Source organism: Paramisgurnus dabryanus, chromosome 11 (genome assembly GCF_030506205.2).
Source record: "Paramisgurnus dabryanus chromosome 11, PD_genome_1.1, whole genome shotgun sequence".
Lineage (NCBI taxonomy): Eukaryota > Metazoa > Chordata > Actinopteri > Cypriniformes > Cobitidae > Paramisgurnus > Paramisgurnus dabryanus.
The window spans coordinates 11882790-11909944 of NC_133347.1; the positions used below are offsets into that span (position 1 = coordinate 11882790).

The 27155-nt window shown below is 36.8% G+C and overlaps 2 protein-coding genes across 5 annotated transcripts in view; one reads left to right on the forward strand and one right to left on the reverse strand.

Annotated features, from left to right (window-relative positions):
* Nucleotides 1-1764, reverse strand: part of rfx2 (regulatory factor X, 2 (influences HLA class II expression)) — a 42606-nt gene extending 40842 nt beyond the window's left edge. For 2 of the 3 annotated variants that reach the window (XM_065246777.2, XM_065246775.2), the window contains exon 1: nt 1586-1764. The gene's annotated coding sequence lies outside the window, so the exon portion shown is untranslated. The remainder of the gene's footprint in view (nt 1-1585) is intronic. The other variant, XM_065246776.1, reaches the window with a different exon arrangement.
* Nucleotides 1765-3102: 1338 nt separating this feature from the next.
* Nucleotides 3103-26400, forward strand: acsbg2 (acyl-CoA synthetase bubblegum family member 2). 2 transcript variants are annotated; one of them, XM_065246779.2, is made up of 15 exons: nt 3103-3267; nt 12869-13001; nt 13251-13333; nt 14624-14892; nt 17705-17793; nt 18251-18371; nt 18481-18561; nt 18669-18818; nt 19096-19272; nt 19890-20071; nt 21549-21791; nt 21985-22202; nt 22304-22443; nt 23849-24095; nt 24513-26400. In XM_065246779.2, exons 2-15 carry the CDS (start codon nt 12892-12894, stop codon nt 24629-24631), a joined length of 2229 nt encoding a protein of 742 aa, XP_065102851.1. In that variant the 5' UTR covers nt 3103-3267; nt 12869-12891; the 3' UTR covers nt 24632-26400. The 2 variants fall into 2 exon arrangements, with proteins under 2 accessions (XP_065102851.1, XP_065102850.1); XM_065246778.2 differs by lacking the exon at nt 3103-3267 and adding an exon at nt 7518-7673.
* Nucleotides 26401-27155: the final 755 nt, after the last annotated feature.

Genomic DNA, 27155 nt, shown 5'->3' on the forward strand with positions numbered 1-27155 from the left:
ACATGTTGCATCAGGACCCGTATCCGTCTCTATGGCAATTACCCTCATTATCAGGCAGGCTTTCAATAGCACGGACACTCTCAGCTAAAGAGAGATCAATAGGGAGGTAGAGCCCAATGAGGGTCGACACCTGGACCTCAAGCTTTTGTCATGAAGAGGACTCATTACCAGACTCTCTGCCGAGCAGGTGTAACATCGCCACGGCGACACGTTGCAACTTCAGAAAAATGACAGCAGCTTTGGATGAGCACAGTCAAGCGGTTGGCACCCACAGACACCCATATCTCATTAGAGAGAGTTATAATGCAAATACATGTCTCATTTGCTTACAATTACAACAGTATGGAGATTCACTAACAAAGATCTACCTATTACACATTTAAACTTTAAAGGCAGTGGGATTTGAACCATAATATAACGAAATACCAAGCACAAGAAATGTATTGCACTTATTTTTATTTGCTTAAGCATAAAATCAGTCAATAAGGCCTGAAACAATAAATGTTTTAAACAAAATTATATGCGTATATGTATGTTTCGTGTTTTTTTTTTTCTGAGATTTAGGGTTTGCGTTTGAGCCAGATGTCTTAATATAAAATGAAATATACGGACAGCAAATTTAAACTCTTTTTCTATTCAATATCGATGCATTTTACCGAAGATTCAGCTGTTGAGTACTGGACTCACCGTCATCACTTCCGATTGATTATTCGTTTAATTTCTGATACAAATCCGTTTAAAACGATAGACGGCAAGACATTCGTGTAAAATAGTTAACGATCCGATGCAAACCAGATGACATAAAGATTGATTTAAATCTACTTGCGCAAATATATATCAATAGACATAAAGTAAATGTCTGAATAGTTTATAAAGTTTGTATTAACAATGAAGCTTTTATAACAGACACAGTCACCGATCACTAACCAGGCGCCTTTCTCACTTCAACAACCTGTTGATGCATCCGAGTCTGAAGCTGCTTACTCGCATAAACACGACAGGACTTAAAAGGAAAACATAAGTGGTTCTTTCTCTAAATATAAAAGACATTTAACCTGAGCGTAAGTTAAACAAAACCAAAAATTATCCAGTTAACACCACACCAGTCCCTCAGAATCAGCGCAAAATCGAAGTAAACTCACGCGCTTTCCACAATTAAAGCGATTCGTGAAGTAAAGCGTATAAATGACAAAAACAATAAACTTCTCCCGTAAAAGATCTTGCTGTTATTAAAACTGTTCAAGCTTTTAGGAAAGTTTACCTACTTAGTTGAACCTACTTGGTTAGCCAGTTAGCTCGAAACTTTAATGTATTGCATTAACTTAGACGTAATAAACATGTATGACATTTATCATACACGCAAGTTAGAGCAATTGTGGTTTTCGCCCGTTAGTTTTGCCCATCTTAAAAAAAAACTGGTTTAAGTTGGCGAGCCAGATGAGCTAACCAACTAGCGTGCTAACGTGATTCGAGAAGGTCGGAGCGTGAAAACACGTCCAGATGCAGATTACTCAGCCCTTGTGATCCGTTTAATTTACATGAAATATAATTTCAATCTGTCTCTAAGCAGTAAAAAGATATTCACCTCAGGCTTCTGCTTAGATCTGCTCTGGCTTTACTGCTCGTTTCCCTCTCTCTCTCCTCCAGTTGCTGCTGCTGCTGCTGTTGCTGAGTGTTGCTCCCGTTGGTAAGTAACTGTCTCCACGACTACAGTCACTATGGCGAGCGGGGGTCTCGAGGCAACTGTTGCTATAGTCCTCTTCATACGTCATAGGCTTAAAAGCGAGAGGGGGAGGGGCTAAACTCAGTCTCCTCCTCCTAGAGCATTTCACACTGGGTTTAATCTGTTAATGTTTGATTCCCGCGGCAAGCGGCGTAAAAACGCGCATTGGCTCCGTCGTGCTTCCGCCAAAACCCATGATTTTACCGCGCAAGATATCAGATAGAGGAGTTTGAGGAAATATGACTCTTGAACGTTTAACGTATTTAAACGACATGGGTCGCCCATTTTTCAGCAACAATGTGGTTAAAGCGAGAACTATGAACTCCATGAACTGTGTCTCAATCCATGCACATGTTTTTGTTGGTACTTCGCCTGTAGCGTACTAGAACTGTCCATGCTGTCAAGCACACTTGCACCCATACTTCGCCACCATCGCCGCTCGGTGGCAGTGTTGCACCATTAAACAGGGCTTCTCAACCAGCGGCCATAAAGGTTACTTAAAATTATTTAAAATAAGACAAAACAAGCATGTAACTAAACAAACAGAAACTAAAGATAATTATAAATAATTCTAACTTGCTTATTTTTGTAACGAATAAACATTTTTTTAGTTATGTCAAGATCGAAAATATTTCAGAAGTATTGTTTTAGGTTTACTGGCAGTACTTTACAATAAGGTTGTATTTGTTATAGTTAGTTACTGCATTATTAATATAAACAAACAATAATTTAACAACATTTATTAATTCAGGTTAATTTGAAATTAAAATTAACATTAGTTTGTGTACAGTGAACTAACACGGACAAGTAAAAGATTAAAATAAATGCTTACAAATATATATTGTATATTATTAGTTCAGTTAGCTTATGATTTTGCTACAGTTAACAAATACACAATTGTAAAGTGCATCGTAGTGTATATCCCTGTACTTTTGTTCACTTTTGTCTATAAATGTAGTGAACACCAGGTGTCGCTTTGGAGATGTTTGATAGTGGTGGGGGCGTGTGCTGGAGAATTGATTATAGATCAGGGGTTTTCACTTTTTCTGTGTGTGGACCACTATTTGTAATCAAGAATTTTCGCGGACCACCTCATAATACTCATAATAAAATATGTCTCTACACAAAGTCCTACATTTATCTGCATTTCTAAATAAGCAAACTAGCACTAAAACTTTAACTGGTCATCACATCAGTACAACAGATTCTTTAAACATATTCTTAAAAAATATATTTTTCTTAATAAAATATATTCTTTTATATTTTATTTTGCCTTTACACTGACCACCTGCAGTACTCTCACGGACCACTAGTGGTCCGCGGGAATGGCCGTAATAGATTATTAAATTTCACTTAGTGCTCTCATGCATTCACTAGCAGGCGGGAACTTGATAAAGTGAGCCGGTGTGTGACAGCCTCACACATAAACACAAACGTTATCGCACATTATCTGTCTCTCAACACGGTTACTGATTTTTAATCCTTGAATCTATGCAATTTGTTGAAGTGACAACCTAAACATCTGCCTGTCCTGATATTATAGGGTAAGTACTTTTTATTTTAGCTGCTTAACAAGACATTCTGGTAACTCACGTCTAAGAGCTAAGAGATGCATATAAATAACAATGATTTAGGTTTATGAATATGTGCAAAACTTGTGTGATACCAAAATAACTTTATCCAGATTCTGTTCGTTTTTAACAAGTTTAATAAATCAACACATACAGGATAATCAATGTGGTCTGAATGTATACAGTTGACTTATCAGGCCAGTCATGGATAGGGCTTTTGTTCATTTTAATTGCATTGTAATTCTAACAGTAATAGCCCCAAAAAATATTTGTAGTGTACATTGATAGAAATAAAGTGCGCGCTTGCACACACACACACACACACACACACACACACACACACACACACACACACACACACACACACACACACACACACACACACACACACACACACACACACACACACACCAGTGATGAGTAATGTCAATGACCGCGAATAACCTCTTGTGCCGCGTGCTGCGCCTGTATCGCGCCAGATGCAGCACATCGGGTAGTCTGTCAGCGAGTCACGTGATCGCACGGCATTGTCATTGGCTGTCAAAGGGTCAGGCAATGGTAGAGAGGAAAACCATCATCAGCACTGACATTTAAAATTATTACTGAGTTGTTCCAGGTACGTTTGATCCTCAACGTACATTTGCGTATTTCAAAAAACAAGCAGTGCTTCCTGAAGAAGCAAGGCTGATGAAAAGATAAACACATAATATAATATAATTTAATAGCATCTTGTTGTTATGGTAATGATTCACACTTAGATTCAAATTACTAATGACATTTACAGTCATCTACCAGATCACATAAACACACTGATGGAACATCAGGTAGTTTCCGCTGGGGGTCTGTTTTTGGTTCAGTGCTCATATGTTCAAAATATTAATGTCTGGTTGCTAATGAATCAACAAGAATGTTTTCATCTGCTCTAGGTTTAAGCTTCTTACTGTAGTGTAAATACACTTGATAATAAACCATATGGTTAGTAGTGTAATCAGTGATAAAGCCCTCCTATAGTAAACATTTAAATAACACATTCAAACAGTGACAGTTGGATTAGATTTTAAAGAAAGCTAAGTAAAATACCTCTGTTTGCATGGAGAGACAAACACGGTAAAGGATGGAGAATGATTTCAGCATTAGCTTTCCTGAGGAAACTGGCTTTTCCTGTTCATGTGTTCTTATGGAGTCATTTCCTGTTCTTGTAAAGGAAACTGGAAAAATGTCTTATGGAACATATTCACAATATTTAGGCAATCAGTTTGATTTGTGGTAAAGGTAACTTTATCAAGCAAAATATAATAGACGTCGCATAAAATGTGTGCTCAAAGGCGTACACAATTAAAAATGCTTCACAGTTTTAAGCCTGATTTTTAGTGTCAAACTTACATTTTTTATTTTAGATTATGTGTAATCGAAGAAAGATTAGAACGGTGAACTCTTTGAGTTGGCTTTTTCAAATATTTTTAATATGTTATTCATATTTTTTGGGAACCATATACTATTTAGGGATCGACCGATATGGATATCGATACCGATTTTTGTTTCATCAGCCTTAACTGATGACTGATACAGGCTGCCGATTTTCCTGAGCCGATATTTGGAGCCGATACTGCTTTTGCTCACTTCATTTACATCATAAAAATGACACAATGATGATGCCAAATGTTACAAGTCTCAATTTTTAAAAAGTAACATTTATTGAACTTAAAAAAAAAAACTATATTTAACAAATAGTAAAAACAGGTGAGGGTGCTATGGAACCATGAACTGCACTCTCCACAATGATGAGGAACTATCAGCAAAAGGTATTGATTTCTAGCACTTTACTACTACAAATATATATAGGGGTGGTTTCCCGGACAGGAATTATCTTAAACTAGGACTAGAGCTTAGTTTAATTAGGAAATATAACTAGTTTTAACAAACATCCCTTACTAAAAACATTACTTGTGTCCATTTTGAGGCAAAACACAGGGCACTGATGTATTTTAATATATGTTATAAAGAGATGTTATTAGTTTGGACTTTTCTTACTTTTATTTTAGTCTAGAACTAGTCTAATCCCTGTCCGGGAAACCACCCCATAGAGATGAGAAATAAAAACCCGCTTTGTCCAGCTACAGTATGATCAGCTGTTAGGCCGTGCTTTCAATGTTGTCATGGAAAGGTTGATTGTTTTTAGTCACATGACCTGCAATCGCTTGCGGCTTCCAGCACTCTGTCTGTAAATAATGCCGGAAAAAATCGGCGAACACTGCAGCCACGTATCGGCCGATGCCGATACACATAAAACTCACAAATATCAGCCCCAAATACCGTCCGGCCAATATATCGGTCTATCACTAATGTACACCTCCATCACAGCCCTTCAAACATGCAGATAAAGAAAAGACCACAATAATGTAATTGACCGTAAAATGACATTGGTCTTTGATTTTGGAAGCATAGGTTAGATGTGTACTTCAGTGGATGTGAAGATCAGTGAACAACCAAATATTTAACTAGTTGTATGGCTTAAGAAGATTGTAAAATATCACATAATAAACATTTGATGACACTTTAATTTTATTTAATTTTTTTGCTTCTGAAAGCTGCCTAAAAAATCTTCAATTTTTTTCCTTTTTCTTAGTTTCCAAAATAACAGGGTAAAGTTTTCAATGGCATCGGAGTAAACAATGGCATGCCTCTCATATTGTGGTGAAGTACTGGTCTGTAATTTTAGTTTCAACGTGATTGTGCTAAATCTTAAACTGACCTTTGGGGTCGAAAGCACCCTCTTCACATACATTCACAATTTTTTCATGGCCGACTATGCAAATGGACACAGCTTAGCAGTTCTGAAAATAAATAAAACTTTTTCCACTTAAGCAAGTTCCTGTTTTGCAGAAAATCTTTGCATTTTTCTTCCTTACCAGAAATGCCATCTAACCACATTAACTTTGCTACAAAAATAAGCAAACAAGAAATACAGGATTGAGTTCCCAATCACAGACAGCTAAAATGTAAAGAACTAAAATTAAGCCACGTGTAGCTTCGCTGTGTTCAAATTTGATATTTTTATGAGCACTGCTGTCTTTAAGGAGCATCATGCATATTTATTTTTTATATTATGAGAGCAGCTTTGTCTATGTAGACTCGTGTCTATACATCACTACATATAAAGGTTTTGGTTTTATGGTTAGACTCAAAGATGACACGAAACAGGTCAACGTCACTTGTGGGTGATCATGCAAGGAAGGCTGTAAATTGAAGTACAAAGTTTGAGATCTGAGATGATCTCAAGCAATCTTGAAGGGTTAGTTCACTTAAAAATTAAAACAAATCGCTCTTTGTTTACTAATGTCACTCCAAACATGTGACTTTGTTTTGTGAAAGACAAAAGGTGAGTTTCTGAAGAACTTCCTAGACATTAAGTGTTCTGCACACAAAACTATTGTATGGCTTCAAGCCTGAGTGCACACAAACAAATGATATGAGATACGTTCAATAATGATCGGCCAAGATATATTTTTAAATTCTGAGTAAAACGTCATTCACGAAGGTGATTTTATACTGACACACTTTAAATTTTGGGGTGAATAGTTCCTTTATAAATCCACATATGTAGATTAAATCCAATGCACTGCAGTACAGAATCAGCATTACCGTTTAAAAGGTTTTTATTATCTCCAGAAATGTTCACGAGATAAAAGACAAAGCAAAAGTCTAGCAATTATTTAAGTTTGTAAATAGTTAGCTGTTTTTACATTATCACAATTACTCTTTATCTAACACAGCTCAAATGTTTCTAAAATATGCATATATATTTAAGGTATACGCCAACCCTGCCATCAAAAAGTAAAAAAACCCTCTGCTTAAAAGCATGGCACTCGTTGCATGTAAGTAGGACAGATGTGTGTTTGTGCTTTTGGGATATCTGTAGGCTGATGTCAGCGCAGCTGTGCTTGCATTTCTAAGATGATGTGGATGTCTCGTACCCTACAATAACCTCAACATCCCTGCATTTGTCTGAATGTAAGCTGCTATGCCAGTGAAAGTAGTGCATGTGTTTCGAAACACCTCCCCCTTCTCCATCAAAGGGCATGCCCATATTTGGAGGGTTGAGCGTCGTGGTGTGAGAGATTTTAGCCAATCAGAGAATGAAGAGTGTTTTTGGGAGGGGGGGTTGATGATGCCATCGAGGGTGTGGTTATGGAGGAGGGGAACTCTGTTTGAAAATGAATGTAGATGCACAGTAGTAGAGCGTAAGGAAGCGACCACCATTTTTGAGCCTGCCGGCTGTATCTGATCGAAACGTTGACTTACACCAAAGGAAACCACTAATAAGCTTTTGAACCAGGAAATCCAAAGACAAGAGTTTTTTCCACCTGTAAGGATGCATTGTAAGTTTATATTTCTCTTATATGGTTTTGAATGATGATGTTTTAGCACTTGGAAATTGATGATTGATGATAAATTATATAGTGAAAGCCAAGAGTGAGACTTAAAGGCAATAGATCATTGTTAGGAGTTTATTGTATGCTATGTAGTGTCTCTGTGTGTATATATATGTTTCTGCATGTGTATGATCCGGTTTGAAGTATTTGCATGGATGTAAATCTAGAAACGTGGCCTGTGTTTGCCGGGTGACTTTAATTCAGCATCTGAAAGGTGAAGCATTGAGACTCAGTTTCTATTTAAAATGTAAATGCCCATATAAACGGCTTCTCACTTGAATACAGTGGCACTCTCAGTACCGGCTTACAGATGGTCATTTTTTCGGGCGGGGGCTGATCTTGGCAGATCTATGAAACCCACCCCTCACCCATCCTGCTGTGTCCTGTATGTTTGATGGTTTGGACAGTAGAGAGATCATCAATAAATGACACGATGTCTGTTGTTTAAGGTGTGGCCATCAGGGTTTGTGTACACATGGGGTTTTAGGACCACGCCTGATTGCCGTGTTTGTATTCTCTCATCATGCTGTGGGGCAGATGACCATCACACGCTCTTCATATTGATGGCTGTAAATAAGAAAACATGAAGGGAAAATAAAGTGTAATCCTTATGAGCTTTACACTAGGGTAGCCATGTAAATAATGTTGCATCATAATGTATTAAACCTAGTGTGCTTATGACTCACTATTTATGGCAAGTCATATTATTAAGGATGTGATGTAAACTAGGAAAAAACATCTAGTTTCACAATACTTGTGTGCGTTAAACAGCGTGACGATATTGTCTTGTGTAAGGTGCTGAATCTCACCCTTCAGTGAACAGATTCATCTTGGGCTTTGCTCCTGGAGTCCCACAGCAACGCCAAAGTGGAAAATACAACAAGACAAGTGCGCTCATTACTGAATCCCACAAGGACCATAGTAGATCTCTGCTGGACACTTGTAAATATTAAGTGAGGGATGAAATTACAGTCAGCTGTAATGTTACACTTTAATCTAATGTATATATATTATTTATCAAGAAAACCAACGTGTTGTTTCTAAGTGATCTAAGTATCTAAAGATCTGTGAATATATACGGGAGCTTCCTCTACTTACGTGACAGATTGGTGTCTGCAAATCTTTATCTTTAGATGAACTACAAACAGCAGATGGCTGATTAAAGTAAGATAAAGATAGAAAACCTTTCCGGAAAGGAAAAATGTGTGGAATGTTCAATTCTAGATAATGGAATGATGGATAGTAGACACTTTGTCAAGGCCATTTAGGTTTTCAGTTGCATTTTAGAGTACTTGAATGCCAGTATCAAATAAAAGAGTAAACAACGCTCATAATTTTGTCTGTAACACGTGTAAATTGTGGATACACGTGTAAAAGTTCCCCCCACCCACCAGCTTCAGAGCACATAGGGCAATATTAGATGAGATGTAATGTCATGTGGGTCGGGTCCGTAGAGAAACCTTTTTCAGCAGTGACCTCAACCACTGTAGTGGATTTGCATGCTGAGACCCATTTCGGGCTGGAGAAGGGAGGGTAGATGTTAGATCATATTTGTTAGGGCTGGGTATTGCAACCAATTTGGCAATTTCATTGTAATCGATAATCTTTTTTGTTTGTGTGTTAAGCAGACATGGAAATTATTTGGTGTAGTGTCTCTTTAAGATCTACAGTACTGTGCAAGAGTCTTAGGCCACCATGCCAGAATTAGATTTGTTAGATTTGTTTTTGCAATGTTATAGTGATCATATATAATTGTTTCTCAGTCTCTTTAATAGAATATATCCAGAAAATACAGGAAATGTGTATGTGGTATTAAAAACTGTATAAAAATGGAAACTGATGTGCCACGTTTTTAGGGTAAACTCCCCTTCCACTTGAGCAATAGCAGGAAACTGCAGGATCTCTTAAACCTAAATACAATTAAATCCTACTTTTTAATTTAATTTAAGAAATTAGTCTTTTTACTTCATTCTGCTCAAAAACGCTTAAGATGGGTTTAGTTCCAAGAGAGGTCACACTAAACACCGACAATGCCTAAAGACGACATTTAGTCCTGAAAATTAAATTATTTATTTTTTTGTACATATTTCCTGTATTTTCTGTTTGTATCTTAATAAAATAGACTGAAAAATAAATATGGATGAACATTAAAACTTCTAAAACAACAAGCCTGGTGGTGGTGGCCTAAGACTTTTGCACAGTACTGTACATGTAGTGTACAGATCCAAATATACTGTTACACATGCGTTTCCACATTAACGAGGATAATTTTGAAATTAATTTGTGTAAATATGTATGTTCAAGCGCAAGGAAACGCGAACCCAGTATTTGCGCGCTGTCTAAAGGTCTTCCCAAACAGCACGTGAGCAGCGTATTAAGTTTTGGGTCTGGTTTGCATAAATAGGCTTTAAATTGACAAGGCCTAAAACACGTACGAATGATAAACCTTTGTGATGATGTACTGGCCTGTGCGTGCAAGACAAGTGACAGTTCTGTCAACTGTCCCAAGTATCGTTCACGCTTACCATGGGCCACTCCTTACAAGCCCTCCCTGAAGTAGGCTACAGCACAAACATAAAAAATCGATTTAAGGATTTCCCAAAAATTTGTCAAAGGGGACATATCATAAAAAAAATCTGACTTTTTCCATGTTTAACTACTGTAATTGGGTCCCCAGTGCTTCTATCAACCTAGAAAGTATGAAAAAGAACAACTAACCCAGTAACCATTCTCTGCAAGCGTGTGAAAAAAAATAGGTAACTAAAATTTGTCTCCCCATGTGATGTCAGAAGGGGATAATACCACCCCTATATCTGCACTATCCAACCACAGCACTGCCATTTAGTGCAGAGATCAACGCATTTGCATTTGAAAGGACACACCCAAAACGGCACATATTTGCTCACACCTACAAAGTGGCAATTTTAACATTCTATAATAAATGATATATGGTATTTTGAGCTAGAACTTCACATACATACTTTGGGGACAGCAAAGATTTATTTGTCATCTTAAAAAAGTTTTGTGAAATGTCCCCTTTAAAACCGGAGAATAATTTTTTTTTTACCCAGCCCTAATATTTATTATATTTATATATCGACAATGAAAATGCAATGCAAGCTAGATAAATGAACACTAATAAAATACGAAAAAGAATTATGCATAGATACTATATAAATACATTGAGAGAAAACCTAATATCAGTATTTTTTTATTTAAATGTCTAGATGTAAAACTCACAACAAGTCATGTAATATTATGGAAATTTCAGAGTAGGCCTAAATATTAAAAACATTTCTAGTTTGATTCTGTTTCAAATATTGCATTAAACTTGCCTTTGCTGGTGCAATCATATAGTGCAGATTTACTAAACGGGGCAAATAAGCATGAGAGTGCAATTCCAAAAAAGCGCCGTTGGGAGTGGTAATATCTGCAGGGTGTTTATTAAAAAGGCGCAAATTAAATAACACAGGTGCAACAGCTCATTTCCATTACCAACACAATCTACTAAGGGCAGGGCAAATTAGTTCAAGGTTGCAAATAAGCAGAGCCGATGCTCCTCAGGTGCGTGGTGATATACTAATGCCTGATGTGCTTGAGTTCAGCACCACACACAATTCGGGGTGTGAAATCCCAGCTAACGAAGCCATAGTACACTGAAATGAACCAGGGGACAAAAAAATTAAGGTTTATAAGAAGTTTTGAAACGGCTTGTATTGTGTGACTTCTAGTGACTCTTCTTTTATTTCCCCTATCAAATAAAAATAACATCGCTTGGCAAACAATATTTTTGAATAATATTTTCCTCTGGTATTCCAAAAAAAAAACAGTTATATGTGGAAAAATTCTCTTCCTACAATTTTTTAGCCGTTAAATGATTGTGCAAATACCAGTTATGTGCATATCACAGATGCAAACATTAGTAAATCGCGTTGCATGAATTATTTATATACTCTTCTCCCATAAATTTGGCATTTGAAAGGAAAACTCTTAGAAATGCACATGCAATAATGTCAGTCACAAAAATAACTAGACCACACCTCTCAACACTAATAATCCAATGCGCGTTTTAAGTAAATCCCGACCGTCGTTATTTAATGACCAAATAATGGTTTGTGCTGGCACAAGCTGTTAGTAAATCTGTTCCTAGACTAAGTCTATCAGTTCAACAAATAATTATCATCTGACACATAAATACAAAATCATCTGCCTCTTATGATAAGAATAAAAATAAATGATGAACAACCTATTTTCCATCTGATTCTATATCACTGGCACCATGTCTCTCCACACCCCACCGCCCTTCATCAACTATATCCATGAAATCCCTTACAGTCAAAACAAAACCAAAACAACATCTGACCAGAAGCATGAAGTTGATGAAAAGCACCTGGCTTGTTTTTAATACCATGTGTTTATTTTAGTCTGACTTTCTCTTTTTGTTTATATATGTGCTTTTTTGCCAGCGACATATGAAAACACCAAAAGTGCAGAGGTTATGCTTTGAAATGAAGAGGGCATAAAATAATACAGAGCTGGGCAGTGGGATTTTTCCAGAACATTGTTGATGTTCCTCCTGATAGATAAGAAGCCAGCAGAAACGTTGGCCATTTCATGGTTTTCAATGAGGATCTTTATTCATAAGTTTAGATAATGTGTTTGAATTACGAAAGAGAATGAAAGGAGATTTTGGGGACTTACAGAAGAGTTATATTTATAAATCCTAACACAGGGTGCAATAGATTCAGTAAAGAAAATGCAAAACCCTATTTGAGAAAATGGAAAGTACCGCCATCAAAGAGGCATGTGTTGTATTTGACTTTAGCTTGACCTAATGTGTGTGTCACCTTTTCATCTTTTTCTATCCACTTGACTAAGTAACTGCATTATGTTATGACAGTATTAATACCTCACAGTCACAACTTTTCTTTTATATATTGTTATTATTATTATTATTAGAATATTATAAATTAATGTTGAGAAACTGTCATGTACTGTAAAATAATTGTGCATTTTAACTTAAGTGACTTTGCTATCATTGCACTGCATAAGGCTTTCGACCACCATGCTCTCTTTAGATATCGGCATTTAAAACAAATATTGGACCACTACTTCTAACATTGTGCATCTTTTCTCATTAGTGACCACTTGTGAAGCACCAACCATGTCCACATCTGTAGTGACGGACAATCCAGAAGACATGAACCTCCAGTCCTGTGGAAAAGGAGACAGTCTTGCCTCTCTGGAAGATGTCAATACAGAATCGATAGCAAAGTTAGTTCTACTAAATTTTTTCTATTTCAAAGTGATTGATGAACGGATATACACATATTCAAAAGTGATATTTAATAAAATAAAAGCCTATTGTATTTTGCTTGGTCCTTCTGTCCAAGGTGGACACAAGGGTTGTTGTCACTGATAGTCTCAAAATACAAACAGATGATACACACGAGTATCAGTAAATGGGAATTTTTAGGTATGAATGCTGCTCATCTGGAAAATCCTGTCTAATTTCCATTACAGTGAGTCATCGGAGGAGGAGTCAGCATGCGCTGGAGAAGAGCAGATAAATGCCAAAGCCCAACAGGCCGTGCACACAGAGTCAGGTGAGATCATATACACAACTCACTTTATGCACAGGGGTGAGATGCATGAAACATATTCTCACTCTCTTACAAACCAACATACTTGAGGATGAAACACGAACATGCAAACTTGTTCATTTGCACACAACACACCCACACTCAAGTGTGAGCTAAACCAACACTTCGAGCACACAAGCCACACACGCTCTTATTGGCTCCAAAACCACCACATGTGCACGTGGACAAACCCACTGGAAACATAAGCATGAATAAGCCTCAGTATTTCCCTACTTAAAAACTCTTGCCTAACTTTTTGCACACAATAGGATCTTCGCAGATTCGTTTAGAGGAAGTGTTTGAAAGGAAGCTGCCATCCCTGTGGAAGCCAACTTCCTCTTTTTTTAGACACTGAGCAGGAAGATGTAAACAAATGTAAATGTAGTAAGTTAAACAGTTACAAAGCCATTTGAAATTGATCCGTGTGGGAACTTCCAGAAGTTACATCGCAATTTCGTGTTTACATAAGATAAGAGGGCTTTCTATGAGGTCATCGTGTCATGAAGTCACATGACCCTAGATTTACAAGTCAAGCTTTGGCAAAATATACACTGTAAAAAAAATCCGTAGAAATTACAATGATATTGCAGCTGGGTTGCCGGTAATTTACCGTAGATTTACATTTATGTTATTTACTGGCAAGAGTTTGTTCAAAGTTAAATACATTTTAAATATTAACAAGTCTTTATCTTTACAGAATAAAACTATACAATAACAGCCTCATGCAAAGCATTCTGGGAACCAGAAATCATCATCAACCTTTTTCTGTTTTTTGCTTCAGATTTTGTTTCCCAGAATGTTTTGCTTGATGCTGTTTTTTTAGTTTTACTCTGTAAAGACAACGACTTGTAAATGTTTAATATTCATTTAATTTTGAACAAAATATTGCCAGTAAAAAACATAAATTTAAATCTACGGTAAATTACCGGCAACCCAGCTGCAATTTCTACGGAAATTTTTTACAGTGTATGGTTAACATGTAGGTGCAGCAGATGGTTGTAGGCATATCAGAGGAACAAATCGCAGTGCATTGCACCAATCATTTGATTTATTTAAAGGCACAGTGTGTAATATCTGCATACTGGCAGCACCAAACGAAATTGTCTAAGCGATGATTGCAAAGGCGCTCACAAACTTACATTGTTAAGGCAAAAAATATAATTATTTAATTTGATTATAAATCATTGTATGTGTCATGAAAATAAATTGGAAATCGTTTGAAATAACAGTACTACTATTTTATACTTCCTTTAGCTGCCACCCCTCGTCCCGACTCTCTCTTACTTCCACCCCAGAGGACAGAACTGTCAACCACGCGCTGGGATGGAGAGGTGAAACTCAGGATGGGTGAATCCGGCACCGCTGCTGAGACCCCCGTAACTGTAAACCAGATGTTTACCACTGTGGTTAAACGCTATGGTAACTACACAGCGCTGGGCTGGAAGGAAGGGGAACAGTGGAAATCTATGACCTACAGCGAATACTACAAATCCTGTCGCACTGCTGCCAAGAGTTTCCTGAAGGTAAGAGCTATGATAACAAGTTTAGTATCGAGTATTGTCATGTGGACATTGCAGGTATTTTTACATGTAATCATTAAGCAGATGTTTTATCCAAGAATGATCATTTACCATTTTGCCTTGAGAGTAGGGATGAGCGATAATTAGCATGCGATATCATGTTTATCTCGCCAGTAAAGCCGGATCCTTGATTAGTACTAAATTGCCATCTATTCAGATGGAGCAGCATTTACTACACAAAGCCGTAGTTCACTGACAAGCTGGGCCATATCGCACACATATTGCAGGCCGATACGTCCGCGGTTATTAATGCAAAATTGCCTCGATTGTCAGTGAACTACGGCTTTGTGTAGTAAATGCCACTTCATCTGAAAGTAGGTGATGGCGATTTACTACTAATCACGGAACTGGCTTCACTGACGAGATGCGCAATGACAATCAAATGAGAATTATCGCGCATACCTACTTGAGAGCAAACAATTTAACAAAAAATATGACAAATCAATTTGATTTCTAATTTGCCATAGAAGCTTGAAATGATACATATATAATGTTATGCAATTAATTTATAACTTTTGTTAGAAAACAATGGCATACGGTGCACAGGATGATTTGTTTGATGATTGTAAGACTTGGGGTGTCAATCGATTAAAATATTTAATATAGATTAATCGCATGATTGTCATGTTAACTCATGATTAATCGCAAAACACTTTAAGTTGTTAATATTCTTTTAATTCAACGTGCAACGCCTAGGGTCAGAAATTGCGCGGTACGTAAATCGTACATTAATAAAATTATTGATTTATTTATTGACATTTTTATTGAAAATATTTCTGGTACAGGATATACAATCCTCTATCCCAGACTCGAAAACAATCACTCACAAATATATATATATATTTTCATAACAAATTTTTCTAACAAATGAGTGTAAAACACTAAGTTTTTAATAATCTTTTTATTAGTGATGCACCGATGTATCGGCCGCCGATATTTATCGGCCGATTTTTTTATGAATTTGAAACCATCGGCATATCGACAATAGCACGAGAAAGGCCAATACCGATTGTTTGTTAATTACCTGCATAAAGAAATCCATTATATGTAAAAAATGAGTTAATGTTGTTAATAAAATAAATGCTGAATATCAAAAACCACCTTTGAAGGTTGTCATGCTGTCTTATTATATTTGTTTTAGCTTAATTTGTGCCTCTCTTATTATGTTGGTCAGTTGAATGTTAATTAGATCAAATCCATGTTCAGTAAAAATAATTTGATAATAAACTAATAATATAATTTGCAGTAATAAACTAGCTAATAGACAAACTGTATAGTATTGTATACAAGTTTAATATCGGTATCGGCCAGAAGTTGTCTGTTTAAATCGGCATCGTCCCAAAAAATCCTATCGGTGCATCCCTACTTTTTATTCAACATGCTACGCTTAGGGTCAGAAATTGCGCGTTGCGTAAATCGTACATTAATAAAATTAGTGTGTCGTTTAAATGAATTTACGTTAACACGCTATTAACACGTTCATTCTGACAGGCTTTGTAACTTTAAAGGCTTTTTATATCAGGACAATTCGCAACAGCATTGTACAATACGTAATGTAATAAACCTGGCCGTTATTCGAAAATCTTTAACACATAGTCTGCAATTGCTTTGTTTTGACTCAAGGACCTACATATCACAAAAAAATGTACTCTCGCTCATTGATAGTGTAGCTATTCAGTAACTCTAGTAATTCTCATTATCTTCATCGTTGTTGTTGAGATAACGACCATTTACCATTCCTGTACTGTGTAAACTGAAATAATCCCTGATAAGAGGAACAATCTTGTAAGAAAAGATGCCTTAAAAGCATAAAAATGCATATAAAGTAAGGGAACTGAAGTGTTATTCAGAAGACAGTCCATCTCAATGATCTTTGTGTCCTTGAGTAAAGCATTTAACTTTAGGTTAATGCAAGACGAAGTGTTAGAGATCAATGTTTCGCAAGGGTCCGTTCACACGCGTTCCAGACTCAACGTGGCGTAATGGAATAAAATGCAAGTGTCTGGAGACACGCTCTGAAGTTAAACTACAATTAAAAAACAATTTAAAAACACCTCCTGTGCGAATATTCATGAGCATCTGGTCTGACCCCCTGAGTGAAAGAGACAATACATGACTGGACATGATGGACTGAATAATAGTTGTGTGCAGAGCCCTTTGTTCATCAGCATTAGTTTTTCAATGTCATTGTCTCTGGTTACGTGTCGCTCAGGGTGAACGTCAACTCCCGACTGGTTACGCTATCCCAGTGGGGAACAGGACGTCATGCATGTACCTGCCAGCCGATGTGGACAGATTTCCATGGTTTTGTTTATTGTTAGTTATGAAACTAGATATAACGTGATAGACTGAGACCCAGAGGGAGCAATTCAGGTCAATTTGTGGCAGCGTACACAGGGGAGAGACTTCACAAAAGATGTTTCAGAGTCCCAAACAGCCAAAAATATAACACGCATCATTAAGTCCAAGAAGGCCAGAATTTTAAATATCATGTAGTTTAACACTTTTGGTCATCCAAAGTAAATGTTGAAGTTAATGAAGTATTTGTAAATGAACTTCTGAAGGTGAACTAGTTCCTTTTAAATATTTACTATCTACTATTAATAATTTATTTTTTAAAGGGACAGTACATAATTTCCATACCAATCCTATTCATTGTAACTTAATTATTGAAAATCTAAACCTAGAAATATGATAATAACATTAAAAAGTGTGTTAATGTGTTTAAACTAATTGCATTTGTGTGTGTTCACAGCTCGGTCTTGAAAGATATCATGGAGTCGGTATACTTGGTTTCAACTCCACCGAGTGGTTTATTGCTGACATCGGAGCTATTTTAGCTGGGTAAGAGTAACACCTGCTTTATAAGATGTTATGTGTGTGTTGTGCCGTGTACCTGCAGGTAAGATGTTTTAGCTTTGTCCTCTACTCTACATTTTATATATACACAAGCCTTCAAGTCAGCCATAAATATTACTTAACAGAAACATGCTGATGTCATACAAACTCCAGAGGCATGCTGGTTAGTTTTTAATAGTGCATTACCAGCACACGGGCTGTAATCCTCCCATCAGGATCAAATAATGCCTCTGTTGTGCCATAAACTACTCATTTATGTAGTACTAAACTCATAGAGGCACCTGTAACCAGTATCACCTAGGTGGAGACAGAACAGGCAGAGATGGGAATGTTGTTTGTATTTAATGTACTTTCCTGTTGCTGTCAGGCTTGGTTACATTTTGGTTATAGTAATAATATACTTTAGGATTTTTTTAATGAATTATGTGTGTATTGTCAACAGGGGTTTAGCTGTGGGAATCTACACCACCAACTCACCGGAGGCGTGCCAGTATGTAGCCGAAAACTGCCAGGCTAACATCCTGGTGGTGGAAAACAACAAACAGCTACAGAAAATTTTACAGGTAAGATATCAGACCTTTTACCTAATATTATTGCTTTATATTCAGATCTAGAATGATAAATGTCTACAAAAAGCTGACCTCTTATGCTCTGTGCATGTGTTTGTTTCAGATCCAGGATAAACTGCCGCACCTCAAAGCCATTATCCAGTACAAAGATCAGCTGAAAGAGAAGAAGCCCAATCTCTACACGGTAAATTTGATTCATCAAATATTGTCACTTTCGAGTATTTAGTGTCTCCTCTGTATTATTAATTTTGAGCTAAATAAATAAATTTGCTATGCTAACATCTAACACAGTGGGCGGAGTTCATGGAGCTGGGCCGCGATGAGCCCGATGCTCCTCTTGATGACATCATCAGCTCTCAGAAACCCAATCAGTGCTGCACGCTGATCTACACGTCCGGTACCACGGGCCAGCCGAAGGGAGTCATGCTCAGTCACGACAACGTGAGTTTATCAATTAAATATACACCATACTGAATGAGTTCCTTTAGAGTCCATGCTCATACTTGCTAGTAGTGCACACTAGTAGTAAGCAAAAGCAAAAAGCATATAGCTGGTGACATTCTGCCATCACCTATCAACCACACAGAACATCCTAGCTAAAAACCACACCAAACACGTTAGCCACAATAAAGCAACACTTAGCATCATGCTGGCAACCTCGGCACAGGCCAGCATCCAAATATTCCTGTACTGAATGCTTTTCTTTCTCCTCTTGTAGCTGACATGGACAGCACTTTCAACCGGCATAGATGTGGGTCTGACAACTGCAGATAAGTCACAGGAAATGGTGGTGAGCTACTTGCCGCTTAGCCATATTGCTGCACAGATGCTTGATATCTGGATCCCCATGAATGTAGGAGGAGCCACGTATTTCGCACAGCCTGATGCACTAAAGGTAAGTGTGCGCTTTTTTCATCATTATTACTGTACAAATTAGTTTGTACATATTTTGTGTACTGTTGGTGAAGATTAATGATAAAAAAAAGAAAAGAATAAAAATCTTGTTGTGGACCATTGTGACCCATCATGCCAAGTCAAAGTCATTTTATGCTCTCTTCTCACACACAGAAAGACCTTTTTGATGTTCAGATTTAATTGAAAATGTAACTTTTAAATCCTTTAATAACAATTTCAATATATTTAATTTGTGTTTGGCAATGAAAATAGCCATATATGGTGATAAATCTCTAAAAATCAATCAAATTGTCCACATGATCTGGTGAAGCTGAGCATGTGATAGTGGTAGCGACCGTGTAGCTGTGCCCCAAGCCGCAGTTTTGGTGGTGTATAATAAGGTCTTTGATTTTGGATCCCAGAGCTTGAAACTGACACGATCTGCCTGCACCAATGAGGTGTGTCAGCAGGCTAAAGGCAATGACCCTTTAGCGTTTTACGTTAAAAGACCTCTTGAAGTGATGTTTACTTACTTCACAGCTCTCTCACTCACTAGCTGCCATCCGTTACACGTGCACACATGAACCCTTCATTAATAGAAATCGTTGTGTGTCCCAGGGGTCCTTGGCTAACACCTTACGTGAGATACGGCCCACTGCTTTCATGGGTGTCCCTCGCGTGTGGGAGAAGATGCAGGAAAAGATGAAGTCTATCGGAGCCAAATCGTCCACCGTGCGCCGGAAAGTGGCATCCTGGGCCAAAGATGTGGGTCTGCAGACCAACCTTAACAAAATGGAGTTGTAAGTACACACATACACAAAATGCACAATGTTTGTGAATCGTTACTTCTTAAAGTGACACCATTCCCCGCCATTAACAAGATAACTCGTCATTTAAGAGAAAACATTTGCATAAAAACCATAGACTGTAAAAAAAGATGGACGACGCAAAGTCGCCTCCCTCCATTGTAATGAATTGAAGCCAAAAATGTCCGACCATGGTCGCCCCCATGTTACGTAAAAACGTCAGTTTGGATCCAAGGCATGCGAAGAAGGAATCATCCGTGGAGCCAGAGGCGGAGCCGCAGTATCAAACTTCCGCGACCAATTCAACCACGCCAATCATAACAACACGCCCCGTTTCTATAGCATCAAAATACTAGCTAAAATTAAACTTATCACAAAAATGAACACTTGAACATATATCAACGTGATATCAACTACCTGAAAGGACCAAAACCATCTTTCGGAAACTTTTATTGGAAGTGTAAATATTTTTTTTATTTAGAGCAGAGTCCCATTCGTTTGAATGGAGAGGTTTATGACTTGTTCTGCAGCCAGCCACCAGGGGGTGATCAAAGACCCAGCGGCTTCACTTTTCAAGACTTATGAGGCACACCCGATAAAAACATGTTACTGATGAGGTTTTGGGTTATCTGTAATACCGCGATATTAACTGCTATCCGCTAGATGGCGCACTTCCCTAATTAATAAAAAACTGAAGCAAAAAATAATTTATTAATTTTACACTGCGTTTATGTTTTGATAATCATTCTGAATCTGATCTCTTACAAAATTCCTGTACAAAAATGCAATTATTTCAGCTTTTTTGCAAAAAATTTTTTTGAAGAAAATACCCATATTTTAGAGTTTATAAGCAGAAAAAAATATAGATAGCATGAAACGTTTTTTCTAGATTTGTTTGTTCATTTTATATATTTGTATATTTGAGGTTTTTTTTGTGGAAACTTGTGAAAATCACAAAAAAAATGCTGGCGGGAAACTTTTCAAAAAAAAGCTGTGGCGAATGAGTTAAAGATATAGGGGCAGTTTCCCAGACAGGGTTTAGATTAATCCAGGGCTAGGCCTTAATTATTTTTGGACATATAAGTATTTTTTACAAACATTACTGATGTGCCGCCCCATAAAGGGAATTTTTTTTTTGAATATGCATTTACCTATACAATGCAAAGCTCACTTCTCATTTAGACATACAGCAAAAACATAATTCATTAAAAAGTAATTCATCATCTTATTCAGTAACATTCTGTACTATTTAAGTATGGATACTTTACTGAACATAACAGAGCTCTTTACATTTAATGATTCTTATCATGAAACAAGCCAATGTAATTATAACTGTTATATTAATAATAATTTGCATTGAAAAAAATGAATAAAATTAAAAAATTATGCATCACTAAGTAAGTGTTTATACATTAAAGAAATACATATAGACTGTGCTAATGAAGAGTAATTTATTGACTTGTTTTATCAGTAATGGCAACATGACCAGAAATCCATTGAACTATCGGCTGGCAAAGCGTCTGGTGTTCAAGAAGGTCCGGAAAGCGCTGGGGCTGGATCGCTGTAAGATGTGCTACACTGGAGCAGCTCCTATTACCAAAGACACGCTGGAGTTTTTCCTCAGTCTGGACATCCCACTGTTTGAGCTCTATGGCATGAGTGAGAGTTCAGGACCTCACACCATCTCACTTCCCGATGCCTTCAGACTAACCAGGTACACACACATACACCATCATTTGTTATTTTTTCCATCCATTTTTTCCTCCAAACCAACCTAGAAATGACTTCAACAAGTCAGCCATAAATAATGATAAGTGTGGTGCTATCAAAAATTGCATTGCTATCAAACAGATATCTTAAGCAATGGCTGTTTTCTAACCAGTGTATATCTTACATCTGTCACACAGCTGTGGGAAGGTGATTCCAGGTGTCAAGACAAAGATTTTCAGCCCTGATGCTGAAGGCATTGGGGAGATCTGTTTCTGGGGTCGTCATGTGTTCATGGGCTATCTGAACATGCCTGACAAAACCGAAGAGGCTATAGATGCTGAGGGCTGGCTGCACTCGGGTGACCTCGGCAAACATGACCAGAATGACTTTCTGTTCATCACTGGACGGATTAAAGGTGATCACAAGGCAGATGCTGTCCCTATATAATGTGGTTACAGATTTGAATTTAACTCATTCATTTGAGAGAAGGTAATAAAATATATGTAAATATTTCAGAGCTGATCATCACAGCCGGCGGGGAAAACATTCCTCCTGTGCCAATAGAAGATGCCATTAAAGAAGCTGTACCTCTGATAAGCAATGCCATGCTCATTGGAGACAAGAGAAAGTTTCTCTCTATGCTGCTCACCATTAAGGTAAATCTATGATGTGTGTGCGTGTGCGTGTGCAGTAAGATGTTTACAAATGACCCCAATGTGAACCTTATTACTTATCTACTTAAGGCCTTATGTAATTCCGAAAGATAACTTCTTGGATATCTAATCTCATCTAATTGCTCCAATCTTGGGTGTATAGTCAAGAGAGATAACAATGATTTTTTTAAGATACACAAGTCAAATTCCTTAAACCCACTGCCACCTAATGGACAGAATATGTAACTACATGGTTTAACTGCAAAAAAAAATTCCTTGGGATCTGTACGCCCTCTAGTGGCAGCTAGTGTGCTGAAAAGACTCGAGTTAAAATGTCGATTTAAGATCAAATGTATTAATTTTATATAAATTTAAATACATGTTATACTCATTTAAATTTAAAGGCTTTCTTTAACCAGCCTTTATTTAACACCACACAGCAAACATCCAGTTTTGCTCAGCCAAGCACTAAAAATACTACATGTATCATAAAAATTGAAATCTATAATTCAACAAAATGTTAAAATTAATAATTTACTTTTTCTCAAGCCATCCCAGATGACTTGCGCACTTCAGCTGAGCACAAACTAAAAAATATATATCAAAAAGCTGTCACTTTAACTTATACAGGATGATGAAGAAAATGTTAAACCTCTAAAAAGCTCCAACTCCATTTGGTTAATATATGACTTCTGATGTGAAACAATAGGTTTTGGATATAAAACGATATATTTTGATCTTAACGCAATCGAAACACAAAGGCATATCGGCGCAAAATTATAATATTATCATGCTTGTTCGACTTAATGCGGTCCCGCAAGAACAGCCAGGTGGATGACATCACAGTACCGCGAGAGCAATTGGAAATCAGACTTCTTCGTATGATTTCACGAATCGCTCTCGCGGTACTTTGAAGTTATCCGCCTGTCGGTCTTGCTGAAGTCAAATAAGCTGATTGGTTCTTGTATGGAAGGCTGCATCCTCCTGAGGTCGCATATGCAGGCTGCATACGTCATCAAGCCTGGATTATTTCAGTTAACTGAGCATTACATTCGCAAGTCATGAGCATATTACAACAATTTACGATTAACTAAGTATAATAGTAAACTTTATAATTGTTAATATTTTGAAATAAGATAGTCCTTAATTCAGCCTTCTGTTTGAGAAACTTCCCATGTCTCATGATGAAATCATATGACAGCTAGTCATCATCACAAAGCACACAAGAATTATATTTTTAATCATATGGATTAATGTTTACCAAAGAAAGTCATATACATCTGACTGGGATAGCATGAGAATGAATAAATTAAGAATTTTTGGAGGGTGAATTATTTCTTTAGTTTAAATGATTTTATCGTCTTCAAAAGCAGTTTAATAAAAACCGTTACCTCTGTCTTTTGTTCAGTGTCAGGTAAACGGTGAGACGGGTATTCCTGAAGATGAACTTACACCTGAAGCAGTGGAGTTGTGTCGCAAACTCGGCAGTAACTCGACACGGGTCAGTGAGATTGCCGGTGGGCGTGACCGCCTCGTATCCGCGGCCATACAAGAGGGCATCAACCGTGTCAATGAGAAAGCCACATCTAATGCCCAGCGCATCCAGAAATGGACAGTGCTGGAACGGGATTTCTCCATCCCTGGAGGAGAACTGGGTAAGTAGACATTAAGCGAACACATAAAAAACATCCACTTGTATGCATTTTATACTTTGAGGTGGGTTTGCCTATTATGTCATTATGGCTGCCCATCTGAAAAGTTTGTTTGTATATTATTAAATACGTGATTTTGAATTTTTGTGGAATTTTGTCCATGATATAACAAATTGCAACCAATGTTTACACCATATAGTAAATGCATGAATCAGATTTCATCACCGACAGCAAAATTATGTGGATAGTCAGGACTGAAGATTGGATTTAAAACCAGATCTAAGTTGTGTGTTGTGCTAAAAAAAATTTTTTTTAACAATAACCTTAATGGCAGAATAGTTTATTTGAGTTCTACATTCAATGTCTGTATTTGTTTTGTCGTTGACACATTTTAAAAGGTTTCTCTTCTCTTTCTTTTAGGTCCCACAATGAAGCTCAAAAGGCCAGTGGTCATGAAGATGTTCAAAGACCAGATTGAGAACTTTTACAAAGAAGTTGTGACCCCCTCCACCCCAAATGACCCCCTGCCTCCTAAATAGGTGCTCAACAAAAGAGATCTGAGACATGGTCTCACACACATATACAGAGGAACACCACTTCAGACCCTACATTTACTTCTGCTTATGTCTGAGTTCATATTTGTTCAGGGTTTTGTTTTTTCATATTGTTTACACTTATTTGTATTGTGGATAAGATGTATATAACACAACAAAAGCCATTTGTGAATTTTTGTGTGGTGATTTACTATTTATTTTTGTCTTATTATAATGAAGTGCAGTTATGCCTAATGAAGTGTCTTTTGAGCCATTTAATTTGTTTATGCAAGTTTGGCATTCATTGATATTCATGAATCATTTATTTATGATGTGACCTGTCACCAAAGTTTGAGAACGCGTGATGGTGAATACATCAGGCGTGACTGAATTCTTTGAGAATTAAATACGGAGTCTCTGACTGGGGCGTTTACTGATAGTCATCTTGATTAATCTTAGTAAGATATGGAAGAAATCAATCATTTGACAGTCTTACGGTGTGATCTGATTTCACCTGTTAATAAAAACTGTATGTATATTGAGGAATTTAATGTGAATGTGAATTAGCAAGAGAATATCATACAAGCCATAAATGGTTGATGTTTGCTTATTTTTGTAACCAAATGTTTGTGTTTCTTTTTGCGTGTTGTTTGACACTTTTTGTTAAATTACCATGATATTGTTTAATAGTGTAAATATGTATAACCCATCTACTCTTCTGTTGTTGTCTTAACTGATGCTTGGCTGAAACTCTGATAATCCTGACAATTTTGGGATGTCACGGAGTTCCAGTATTAGCATTAGCTTTATAAAAACATTGTCCTGTTATTGTAATCTGAAATAACACCAAATATTTATCTTGTGAAAAAGAGTAAAGACATGAAGGAACTGACACTTAAAATGAGTGTTACAGAACTTGTTTGTGCAGAGGCGTACATTTGATTTGCTAAATTCTGTTGCACTATTCTTTGCTTAGCATGTACAATAAGGAAATTTCCTAGCAGAAATGTCATTTATTTTATTTATTTATATTGTATTCTGCAAAGTGTAATTATTACAATGCAAAAGAAGAGAAAAAGGTTAAACAGATTAACTATTTAACTTTATTTTCTTTATCCGTGGAAAGATTTAAAAACGACATTTCTGTCTGCCAATACTTGAAAACACAAAGAACAGAAATTCAAATTGCAACGCAAATTTACATGATTTTATTTGCCTTCTGTATATATATTCGATTTCTCCTCGTCTTCGAATATTACACCTAATATTACTCCGAAACATATATTCAGACTGCATAGCATGACACTAGTGAGGCCTTTGTGTAAATACTGTATATGACTTTATCATAATTTGAAAGCATGAAATATGTACAGGACTTTGCTCATCCTGAGAATGAAGGTAGAATTGAGCTAGTGAGTGTTTCCTTTCTTCTGTCTGGGTTTTCGGGTTCAATCAAATTTCTCTCTTATCTTTTTCAGTTCATCTGCTTGCTTTTGCGGAGTCAAAAGCTTCTTTTAATACTGTGACAGTATAATAAAAGTCTGATCTAGAGCTAACAAGCTTACTTTTAGGAGCAGTTTATTTTAAAACGATGTGAGGTCTCAGACTATGAAAGGTTATACCTGGTTTTACCTGACTTTGTTTGAGCTGGGTGACAATTTGTTGTTTGTTGTGTGGCATGTAAGGTTGTGAAAAGTGCTTGTCACTTTCAACAAGAAATTAATGTTGGCGTTCTGATTTTCACCTGTGTGAAATAAATGTGATGTGAAATTTAATTGCCATGTTTTCATTCTTTGCACAGTAAATAATATATATATTATATAACCAGTAACCCAGCAAACACAAAACATTCCCCTACTGTTGACATTCGATTCCCGTAGTTTATTTATCAAGTAAGAACATTGTAGAAAAGTTGTATTTATGTTTTTGTAACCAAAAACTAACATTCAGAGAACGTTCTAGAAACCTAAAGCTGTAAGAAATAATATACTTTCTATTAATTATATTGATGTATTTTTGACTAATCGATGTTTGCATTCATTTGAAAACCAAGAAAAATGAAAAACAACTATTGGGCTTCTTTACAACGTGTTATTTGTAACCCCTGGTTAACAATACAGGCTAGCAATTATAACCAGTGTTGGGGATAGTTACTTTTAAAAGTAATCCATTACAATATTAAGTTACTCCTCAATAAAGTAACTAAATGTGTTTTTTATGACTAAGAAGTTTTGCATTTGGAAAATTGCATATTTCCATCGCAAAAATGTCAAGCTCTGACCTGCCAATTTTGTTTCTCACTCAAACTGTTCCTGCTTAGGTGTACATGCATAGAGTGCGTAAGTAGGATTTTAATCCAAATCAATGTCTTTATTCATAAATTTGTCCTCATTTGTGTCAAATGACCTCTGCCAATGATCTGACTTTTCTTTGTAAGCTTAGAATTTCTTCTCTTTACTTACATTGAACGGGTAAGTCCAAGGAGGCTTCCTTGTCGTTTGGCCATACTGATAAACTATAATAGCAGAGA

Bases quoted from the DNA above. Each gene is read 5' to 3' on its own strand.
- acsbg2 (XM_065246778.2), top strand. The intron at 13,002-13,250 runs GTTAGTTCTACT...TTTCCATTACAG, and splicing joins AATACAGAATCGATAGCAAA to TGAGTCATCGGAGGAGGAGT. The intron at 20,072-21,548 runs GTAAGTACACAC...TTGTTTTATCAG, and splicing joins AACCTTAACAAAATGGAGTT to TAATGGCAACATGACCAGAA.